General features: G+C 53.7%; 2 protein-coding genes and 1 further gene across 4 annotated transcripts; 2 read left to right on the forward strand and 1 right to left on the reverse strand.

Annotated features, from left to right (window-relative positions):
* Positions 330 to 1,511, forward strand: TMEM88 (transmembrane protein 88). Its single transcript, XM_003131950.4, has 2 exons — positions 330 to 726; positions 839 to 1,511. Exons 1-2 carry the CDS (start codon positions 493 to 495, stop codon positions 1,109 to 1,111), a joined length of 507 nt encoding a protein of 168 aa, XP_003131998.2. The 5' UTR covers positions 330 to 492; the 3' UTR covers positions 1,112 to 1,511.
* On the reverse strand, positions 2,112 to 3,350 carry NAA38 (N(alpha)-acetyltransferase 38, NatC auxiliary subunit). Of its 2 annotated transcripts, XM_013990020.1 has the most exons (4): positions 3,311 to 3,350; positions 2,806 to 3,142; positions 2,432 to 2,615; positions 2,112 to 2,271 (listed from the first exon to the last, which is right to left on the reverse strand). In XM_013990020.1, exons 2-4 carry the CDS (start codon positions 2,884 to 2,886, stop codon positions 2,159 to 2,161), a joined length of 378 nt encoding a protein of 125 aa, XP_013845474.1. In that variant the 5' UTR covers positions 2,887 to 3,142; positions 3,311 to 3,350; the 3' UTR covers positions 2,112 to 2,158. The 2 variants fall into 2 exon arrangements, with proteins under 2 accessions (XP_013845474.1, XP_013845473.2); XM_013990019.2 differs by lacking the exon at positions 3,311 to 3,350 and having other exon boundaries at positions 2,432 to 3,110.
* On the forward strand, positions 6,242 to 7,991 carry INHBA (inhibin beta A subunit; the record flags this gene model as incomplete). The annotated part of the gene is given in 1 exon segment (NM_214028.1): positions 6,242 to 7,991. The product of NM_214028.1 is annotated as an inhibin beta A subunit (mRNA).

A 10,103-nucleotide genomic window follows, 5' to 3' on the forward strand; every position in this document is an offset into this window, starting at 1 on the left:
TTTCTCTGGGGCTTGATTTTCGTTCTGTCGGTTGTTTTTTCTCCTCCACGCTGGGGCTGCGGAAGGGTGGGGGGTTTACAGTCCCGCCCCCTCGCACTGCACTGTCTTTCTGCCCCAGGGGCAGAGGGGTCTTCCCAACCCTCCCCTTATTTTCGGTGATTTTTGTGTGAGAATATTAATATTAAAAAATAAAAGAAAAAAAATCCCGTTTTGATAGCGTGCTGGTGGGTGATAGCAGGGGGAGTACCGGGAGGAGGGCGGCGAGCCGTGATGGATGGGGAGGGACCGCTCGGACCCCGGCGAGGGTGGTGAGCCCCTCCCCGGAGGCGCCTGTGGAATGTCCAGAGCTCTGGTCGTTCCTCCGTTTGGGGGGGCGCCTAATCCTGGAGCCGCATTCCAGGATAAGGGGGGTGGGGAGAGGCCGGGCCGGGGGAGGGGCAGGAAAGAGGGCTATAAGGGCCGGAGCCCAGGCGGGAGGGAGCCAGGCGGGCCATGGCGGATGTCCCCGGGGCGCAGCGACCGGTTCCCGGTGGTGGTGGTGGTGGTGGTGGTGGCGGCAGCCCAGAGCCCCGGGACCCCCTGGACTGCTGGGCCTGCGCTGTGTTGGTCACCGCCCAGAACCTGCTGGTGGCTGCCTTCAATCTTCTCCTGCTGGCGCTGGTGCTGGGGACCATCCTGCTACCCGCCGTCACCATGCTAGGCTTTGGCTTCCTCTGCCACTCCCAGGTGAGCGGGCGGCCCGTGTGGGCGTGTGGGGATGGGGGCGGTGGGGTCTGCGGGTCACCACTCCCGGCCCGGGCTGCCTGGCTTGGGCCTCACCCCTCTTCTCCTCCCACAGTTTCTGCGCTCCCAGGCACCCCCTTGCACCGCGCACCTGCGGGACCCGGGCTTCACGGCCCTGCTGGTCACTGGATTCCTGCTCCTCGTGCCGCTGCTCGTGCTTGCCCTGGCCAGTTACCGCCGCCTCTGCCTGCGCCTCCGCCTGGCCGACTGCCTCGTGCCTTACAGCCGAGCCCTCTACCGGCGCCGGGGCGCCCCGCAGCCGCGGCAAACCCGGGCCTCACCCGGGCCTCAGAGGGCCGTTCCAACATCAGGAAAGGTCTGGGTCTGAGGACTCTCGAGTCAAGAACAACCCGGATGACTGCCCTCCCTCCTAGTGGGCCCAAGGACTTGAAGCCCGGGAATCTCCCGACCTACCCTGCCCCCACGCCTGCTTGGGCCGGGTCCTAGCATCCCCTTGGGGAACCGAAGAGCAGGATCTGTGGTCCCAGCGCTGGTGGAAAGAAACTTCGATACACCCTGGGAAACCCACGTTCCCCTCACTACTATCTGAATTCTGAACATCTGGGCTGGACCCTGCACCCCTCCTGCCGCCCTGTGAAGAGGACAACTGAACTTTGCCGGTGCCCTCCTTTTCCGGTGCTGCTCCTAGTATCTGCGGGTGGGGGATGGGGCACGAGGGTGCAGGGTAAGGAGTGATCACACATCAATAAAGAGATAACTGAACGAGATCCTGGGATCCTGTGAACACAGGGGTAGCGCCAATGTTATCACTCTTGCCCTGTGCCCAGGAGCAGGAAACATGGGGGTGGGGGTAGGATGAGGGATGTGTGGCTCTAGCGTGCAGAAGGGAGCATCCTTCGGCCTCCCGGCCTTCCCTTATCGCACTAGCCCGTCCTTCCTGTCCAGACCCCAGAGCCCTTGTCCCTGACCCCAAAGTCACCTCCCCATCAAGAGAGTGGAGGAGGCCCAGCCTGTGTCGCCTGTCCTGCTCCCCTTGGGGATCTGAGCCTGTTCTCTGACCCCAGCTTAGAGGAACTCGGTGTTGCCAGGCCGGGGAGGGAAACAATGGGCCTTCCGGAGCAGGATGACACCACCCCCTCCCGGACCAGCAGCGTGGGAGGGAAGATGGGGCCCACCCTGGGGCCTGTGGGTCTAAGGCTCAGCCTGTCCCCCATCCCCACCCCCGAACCATAAGGGCACCTCTGGCAGCACTAGACGTGGAAGGAGCGCTGAGAGTGCCCCCGACCTCAGATAAACCTCTTCTTCCTCTAGGGGGGAGGTGTGCAATCCTTGCCCCCCGCATCCCAACCACACACAGACACAGGCCATGTCAGTGACAGGTTTAATGAAGTTTGAAAGGCATGCGCGGTCGGGCTCAGAGATAGGGAGGCCCCGCCAGGCTCTCTCTTTGCACCTCAATAGAAACGATGTGGTGTCCAGGTACCATAGCTAGGCCCAGCACACGGGGTTCCCCGGCAGAGAAGGAATCTGGAAAGAAGGATCAGAGCATCAGGGAGGCAGGCCAGCGTCGGTCCCGCCCCTTCTGAGCTACAGCTTCTGGCCCCCGAAAATGAGGGATACAGCCAGGCCCTGAAGGGGAAATGCTCCGAGGCATTCCCAGGCGGGTATGCATTCCCCAGGCACTGACCCGACGGCTTGAGGAACTCCTGCGCCGAGCCTAGGATAACATTGCAGTCGCGGTCGGTGCAGAGGAAGCAACCGACCAGTGTCCGTCCATCTGTCATGCGAATCCGCATAGTCTTGTTGAGCAGCGCCTCCAGCTGCTGCCTAGCGCGCGCAGACGGCGAGTCTTCGCGCTCCCCGTCTGAGTCCTGCGCGGGGCGGGACATGTGCTCAGACCGCACCGCCCCGGCTGCTGCCCGCCCGAGGAACCACAGCTCCCAACAGCCCGCGGGGCGCTCGCAGGAAGCCCAGAGGCTGCCGGGAGCTGCAGTTCTCCCTCCGTCCTCCCACTTTACTCCCCGACGGCCCCTCAATCCCAGAACCCGAGCCCGCGCTAACCCCGGCGCTGGAGCTGCTTTGACGCCGGCTGCAACAGCCATTCTCCTCTCGTAGCAGCATAGTTGGTCCAGCTCCGGCCATTTGTCCGCGGGCCTCCTCCAGGCCCTTCAACTTGCTGAGAACCTTTCGGCTCCGGGGGGTCTGAGATCTCGCGAGCGCTCCCGACCTGTTTTCTTTCGCGAGATCACCTCCCCTCCTCGTCTCCTCGGCAACTGCAGAGATCTCGCGAGCGTCTCCTGCTTCGGCGAACGGCTCGCTGAGGTCTAGGTCGCCGGATGTCCTCAGATATCGCGAGAAGTTTTCACCTCTCTCGGTTCTTACATATCCTTTAGGAACCCTGGAAGGAAGCGAGAATACCTTTTTTCTTAATCGCACTCCCCACTCCCTTGTTTTTCTGCCTCGCGAGATAGTACGTCCCAAGCACTCCCTATAGCCCAGGCCACTCAAAATTAAAACGGAGGGTCTTTTCCTCCCCCCGGAACTCCGGAGGACACCACTCAATTACTTCAACGTCGGAATCGGACCACGTTTCCCGTGAGCCCCACCTCGCCCTCACAGCGTCTGATCTTGACAGACGGTGGCCGGAAAAGGACAATGGTTTCCATGTCAGCGGATAAACGCCCTCTCCTTAGTTCCCGGACGAGAGGGAGGATGCGGTAGTGAGTGCGCGCTGAAAAGCAAGAGCGCAACTGAAGGAGCCGGTGAGAGGGCGAGAGCCATGCTGCGCCGGGGCCTAGTGGCCGGGCCAGACTTTGAGTATTTCCAGCGTCGCTATTTCACGCCGGCCGAGGTGGCCCAACACAACCAGCTGGAAGACCTCTGGGTGTCTTACCTGGGAAACGTGTACGACCTGACGCCGTTGGCACAGGAGTACAAGGGTAAGGGCTGCACTTTTGGGCCGGCGTCGGGCGTGCGTTTGGGGGTGCTTGGTTCTTGGGTGTCTAGCACTGACACGAATGCCCCTTCCCAGGAGACCTGCTGCTGAAACCCATCGTGGAAGTTGCGGGCCAGGACATCAGCCACTGGTTCGACCCAGACACCGGAGACGTGAGTTCTGCTGGAACCTGGGGTTGGGGGGAGGGGCACTGTAGAGCGGGGACGAGGCGGAGGGGCTGACCGGAGCCCGAGATAGTGACTGCTCAGACCCCCCTCCGCCAAACCCTACTTTAAAGATCCGCAAGCACATAGATCCGCTGACCGGTTGCCTGAGATACCGCACCCCCTGGGGCCGCTTTCTGCACGTGCCACCTCAGCTGCCGCGTTCGGACTGGGCCAATGATTTCGGGAAGCCTTGGTGGCAGGGGTCGCGTTACGAGGTGGGGCGGCTGTCCGCCAAGACCCGGACTATCCGCATCATTAACACGCTCACGTCGCAGGAACACACGCTGGAGGTGAGAACTGGTGCCTGGGGGCAGGTGAGAAGGAACTGGGAGTCCCAGCAAACCTCCTCGCAGATCTGCAGGCCAGCAGCTCTCCGTAACTAGTGGCAGCTGTATTTTTTTTCCGCTTTTACGGGTGACCAAGGGAAGAAGACGACCATGTAGGTCCCCGGGGTTAGCAATTCGAGGAGTGGCTGAGCCACAAGGTGTGAGAGACTCCCTCAGAAGTCCAGGGTAGTTTGGGCGTCGTAGTTTGGTCCTCCCAAGTTCATGTTGAATTTTGAACAGCAGTTGCAGGTGGACTCTCTTATTAGCCTGCTCTATTGTGGAGATGAGGTGAGGGGGCAGTGACTTTAGGGCCAACTGTTTATTAGAAGTGGCTGCCCTAAAGGCTGGTAGGATTTGGGGGCCATTCATTGCATGCTGGAGCTCCATCTTTATTTCTGGGACTGTGGAATGCCTTAAGCCACTATCGGCCAAGGGAAGCACTCTGATCCCAGCTCTATCATCTTTGGGGCTCCTGGCCTTTGCTTTGCTTTGTGTGTGTGTGTGCGCGCGGCGCGCGGCGCGCGCGCGAGCTGTATGCACATGGGTGCTTTCCACTCAGGAGACTGGGGGTGGGCTGCTTTTCTGTTCTCCAGGTGGGGGCTCTGGAATCATTGTGGGAAATCCTACACCGCTATCTCCCCTATAATGCACATGCCGCCAGCTACACATGGAAATATGAAGGGAAGAACCTGAACATGGATGATACCCTGGAAGACAACGGTATCTGGGATGAGGAGGAAGAGCTTGATTCTCTCGATGTGGACAGTACACACCATACACCTGCGTTGCTCCTCTACTTCAATGATGACCTCACCGAGCTATAGGGCGGGAGATGGATGCTTATGTAGAGTCAAGACATTTTGAGTTTAGCTGTTTCTGTGCCCCTTAGGAAAAGAGGTGGGAATGGGGTGTGTGTGTTGGGGGGGGGGTGTGTGCGCGTGCACGCGCGGCTAGACTTCTGTTCCACTCTGGGAGCTGGCCTGTGGTTTCCAGGCCCTGCTGAAGCGTAAAGGTCCTACTCCTCCGCTTCATTACAATTTACTTTGAGAAAGTTGGGGAGAATGCCAGAAGTGAAGTAGTTTATAGGAATGATACCAAAAAAAAAAAAAAACAAAAACAAACAAACAAACAAAAAAAACTGTCTTAAGTCAGGGAGATGTAGAAGAAGATAGTCAAATAGAGCTCAGGTGGAGCTTTTTGATAGTAGGAGAAAGAAAAGTCCTTCTTTCCTGGCGATGATGGGAATGGGGTGGCTGCAAGCTTCCAAAGACAGGCATAGGGAATGTCTATCTCTGGCCATACAAAACTGGCTTCTCTCTCTCTTGAATACTATTTGGCAGCTGAAACCCAAAAGGAAGAAAGAAAGTGAATGGTCATCAGATAATTCAGGCCAGATACTACGCTATACGCCTTATACACATCATTTAATATCACCGCCCATAGGATGGGCCCCAGCGCCACTACTGTACAGATACGTCTTCTGAAGCGTGGCAAGATTTCATAGCACAAAAGGCACACTAATTAATAACCAGAATGCAAACTCAGGTCTTCCCAATTCCAAAGTCCAGGTTCTTTTCAACATAAAGTTAATATCTCAGGGCCCAGGTTCATGGCACAATGGGAACTCACAGGCCTGTTGTGAAGTCCACTGTGCTGTTGTGTTGTTTGTTTGTTTGTTTGTTTCATTTACTGTCTTTGGAAGGGAGTTAGCAGAGTTCTGCAGTGGCAGAGATGAAAACAGGGAAGGCTAAGTGTCAGCCGAGTAATAGCTATTGAGGCTACTTCCAGATTAATCGGGTTAATAGCAAAACTTTCCTCTGGGAGTTCCCATCGTGGCTCAGCAGTTAACGAGCCTGATTAGCATCCCCGAGGACTCGGGTTCAATCCCTGGCCTTGGTCTGTGGGTTAAGGATCCGGCGTTGCTGTGAGCTGTGGTGTAGGCCAGTGGCACCAGCTGGGATTAGACCTCTAGCCTGGAAACTTACATATGCCATGGGTGTGGCCCTAAACACACACACACACACACACACACACACACACACACCACACACACACACACACACACACACACACACACACACAACTTCCTCTGACTTTTCTGAGACAAAGAGGTGGGTATAAACTGACTCCAGGAAAACTCGAGTGGGAAAACGTGCCTTTGGGTTGGGACAATTTAGATGGTGGAGCAAAGCAAAAAGGAGGCAACGGCAAGTATGTTCGTGATGGGCCTGTGCCCCTGAGGGAGGGTGAGGAAGTCCCTAAGGGTGACCTTAGCCAGACAGTGACTCTAGAAGAAGGGGCTCGACAGAGGTCATGTAAAGAGAGGAGCTAATTCAGTCAGAAAACCCCTGGCACTCAAGAGAACCACCGTGGGAGTTCCCGTCGTGGCGCAGTGGTTAACGAATCCGACTAGGAACCATGAGGTTGAGGGTTCGATCCCTGCCCTTACTCAGTGGGTTAACGATCCGGCGTTGCCGTGAGCTGTGGTGCAGGTTGCAGACGCGGCTCGGATCCTGCGTTGCTGTGGCTCTGGCGTAGGCCGGTGGCTACAGCTCCGATTCAACCCCTAGCCTGGGAACCTCCATATGCCGCGGCCCAAGAAATAGCAAAAAAAAAAAAAAAGAGAACCACCGTGGAGGCCCGTAGCCAGAGCCGGTCCCTTTTAACCCAAGTAGGGAAGGGGAATGAGACTAAGAAGTGAATTTCTTGACAGTCGCAGGCCAGAAAGAGGCAGAGGGACGTCAGTGCCTCTTCCTGGGAGGCGGCCCCCTCCGTAGGCTGCACAGGAGTTCGCTGAGGGGCCGGCGAGGAAAGGTGTGGGACAGAGGTGGAGGCATGTATTCCACCTTTCGCTTTAGCAGTATCTGAAGTCACGGCGAGACTAAGGGCTTCCATTCAGTCCCGTGTATTGCAAGAATCCATGAATTATCTGAATCATTTCGCCACTTAATCAACCCTACAGTTGTTTCACGTGTATCTTGTTTGCTTGGTTAAACCCTACACTATTTGAGAACCAAAGCTGTGCTATTGCTCTAGCACCAGTCTCAGGGCCACGGGTCCCTCTTCCAGAGTCTCCTACCTTCAGTACCTCTTGCCAGGAACACATTCCTCTCCTGCCCAGTCACTCTCCAAGGAGATTCTGTCCCCTAAATATCTCTGGAAGCCATCTTTTCTCCAAGCTGTCATCACCGCTTGTCCAGACTGCTGCTTCCTCGCCAGGTCTCCCATCTCCCTTCCTGTCCTCCACACACAGCCGCGTGAGCTCTGAAAAACAAACCTAAACACCTGACTTTCCTCATTCAGATTCTTCAGTGGCTTCCCGTTGCTTTTGGAATAAAGTCCTAAATTCAAAGAGCTTGCATAAGTCAGCCTGTACCATGCATCGACCCTCTTGGTTCCCTAAGTTCCAGTCACATTGGCTGGCTTTCCGTCTTCCTGCCGCAAAGCCAGCACACGGACTGTTCTCTCCGCTTGTAACACTCCCATTTTCCACCTTTTAATCCTAAATGTTTCTTCCTCGGGGAGACCTTTTCTGATTTTGTGATGTAGGTCAAGACTTTTAGTTAAATCTTCTCTTAGCACCATGCCTGTTTCATAGCACTTATTACAATCATAATGTTTACAGTAGAGACGTAATTGGCTGGCAGGCTGCTAGATTGTAAGCTCATGAGGGCAGAAATCACGTCCATCTTGTTCACTGCTGTATTCCCAGTGTCGGGCACACAGTTGTTGCTCAATAAATTTTGACTTAATGAACTCAAATGTTAAGTGAGCTCATCTGTCTGTAATAACTAGTGGATAGAATATTGTATCTGGGGGGGGCAAGGTGGGATCAAGAAATTGGATGAGGAGTTCCAATCGTAGCTCAGCAGAAACGCATCTGACTAGCATCCATGAGGACGCAGGTTCAATCCCTGGCCTCACTCAGTGGGTTAAGGATCCCACATTGTCCTGAGCTGTGTTGTAGGTCGAAGACGTGGCTCAGATCTCACGTTGCTGTGGCTGTCGTGTAGGCCGGCGGCTACAGCTCCGATTAGACCCCTAACCCGGAAACCTCCATATGCCGAGGGTGCGGCCCTAAAAAGACCAAAAAAAAAAAAAAAAAAGAGAGAGAGAAATAGGATGAAATAGGATCCTGTGTTGCAATCACTATCCACAGGTTTCTTGCCTGCCATAGATCCAAGACCAAAAATTTCTCTCACTGGAGATTTTGGGGGTACTCTACCTCTCATTTCCCCATGTGGCCACCAGGGGGCTGTAATCGCCTAAGAGACAGGACTCGAGGACTGGCTGAGGGAAGAACACTTCCAAGTTCCAAACAGGTTAGGGTTCCACAAGCGGGGGCTGGGGCGGGGCGGGGGGGGGGGGGGGAAGACAGCTCTCTATGTATATATATGTATAGGTGGTAGGGAAGGATCAGAAAAAAAAGGGAAGACAAAAAGGCCACGATCTTATTAGGATTTGGTTTATTCCTGTTTTAAATTTTTTTCCACAAGCACATGCTAGGAAAGGAGCACAGTTTGAGAAAGAAAATCTCTATTACAGGTGTGGGTGTGTACGGGGTGAGGAACAGAGCTGCAGAAGAAATAAGGACCACAAATATTTTTTATTTTTAAATTTTTATTGATTTTGTCTTTTTAGGGCTATGCTCTTGGCACGTGGAAGTTCCCAAGCTAGGGGTGGTATAGGAGCTGCATTTTCTGGCCCACGCCACAGCCACAGCCACAGCCACGCCGGACCCTTAACCCACTGAATGGGGCCAGAGATTGAACTTGCGTCCTCATGGATACTAGTCAGGTTTGTTACTGCTGAGCCACAATAGGAGCTCCTACAAATATTTAAGAGTATATTCACTTATTCTTGGTAGACTTTGAGTTTTTGTGATTTTTTTTTTGGTATGAATATATTTTATTCAATAAAATTATCCCTGGGAGTTCCCGGGTGTGGCTCAGCAGAAATGAATCTGACTAGCATCCATGAGGATGCTGGTTCAATCCCTGGCCTTACTCAGTGGGTTAAGGATCTGGCATTGCTCTGACCTGTGGTGTAGGTCACAGACATGGCTCAGATCTGGTGTTGCTATGGCTGTGGTGTAGACCAGCAGCTACAGCTCCAATTCGACCCCTAGCCTGGGAACCTCCATATGCCACACGTGTGGCTCTAAAGACAAAAGAAAAAAAAATTTTTAAAAATTATCCTTATTAGTACTCAAGTTTTCACCATATTTATTTATTTATTTATTTGCTTCTACTATTTTTATTTACTTATTTTTTCTTCTTTGGCCACCCTGTGGCATATGGAGTTCCCGGGCCAGGGATCAGGTCCAAGCCGTGGTCTCAACCTAAGCCACAGCTGTGGCAACATCGGATCCTTGACCCATTGTGCCAGGCCACGGATCTAATCTGCATCCTAGCACTCTCAAGACACTGCTGATCCCATTGCACCACAGCGGGAACTCCAGTTTTTACCTTTTTACCCTACCATAAATAATATACAATATACTTGTACTTGCAAATATATTCTTTTATGTTAGTATTTTAAAAAAATTTATTATACTTGATTTACGATGTTCTGTCAATTTCTGCTGTACAGCAAAGTGACCCAGTTATATATACCTTCTTTTTCTCATATTATCTTCTATCATATTCTTTCACAAGTAATTGGATATAGTTCCCTGTGCTATACAGGACCTCTTTGCTCATCCATTCTAAATGTAATAGTCTGCATCTACTAACCCCAAACTCCGGGTCCATGCCACACCCTCCCCCTCCCCCTCGGCAACAAGTCTATTCTCCATGTCTGTGTATCTGTTTCTGTTCTATAGATAGGTTCATTTGTGCCATATTTTAGAATCTACATATAAGCAATAGC

The sequence above is a fragment of the Sus scrofa genome, chromosome 12 (assembly GCF_000003025.6).
Source record: "Sus scrofa isolate TJ Tabasco breed Duroc chromosome 12, Sscrofa11.1, whole genome shotgun sequence".
Classification (NCBI taxonomy): domain Eukaryota; kingdom Metazoa; phylum Chordata; class Mammalia; order Artiodactyla; family Suidae; genus Sus; species Sus scrofa.

Bases quoted from the DNA above. Each gene is read 5' to 3' on its own strand.
- TMEM88 (XM_003131950.4), top strand. From the start codon at position 493: ATGGCGGATGTCCCCGGGGCGCAGCGACCGGTTCCCGGTGGTGGTGGT. The intron at 727-838 runs GTGAGCGGGCGG...CTCCTCCCACAG, and splicing joins GCTTCCTCTGCCACTCCCAG to TTTCTGCGCTCCCAGGCACC.
- NAA38 (XM_013990019.2), bottom strand. From the start codon at position 2,846: ATGGCTGTTGCAGCCGGCGTCAAAGCAGCTCCAGCGCCGGGGTTAGCG. The intron at 2,272-2,431 runs GTCAGTGCCTGG...CCTTCTTTCCAG, and splicing joins GGAGTTCCTCAAGCCGTCGG to ATTCCTTCTCTGCCGGGGAA.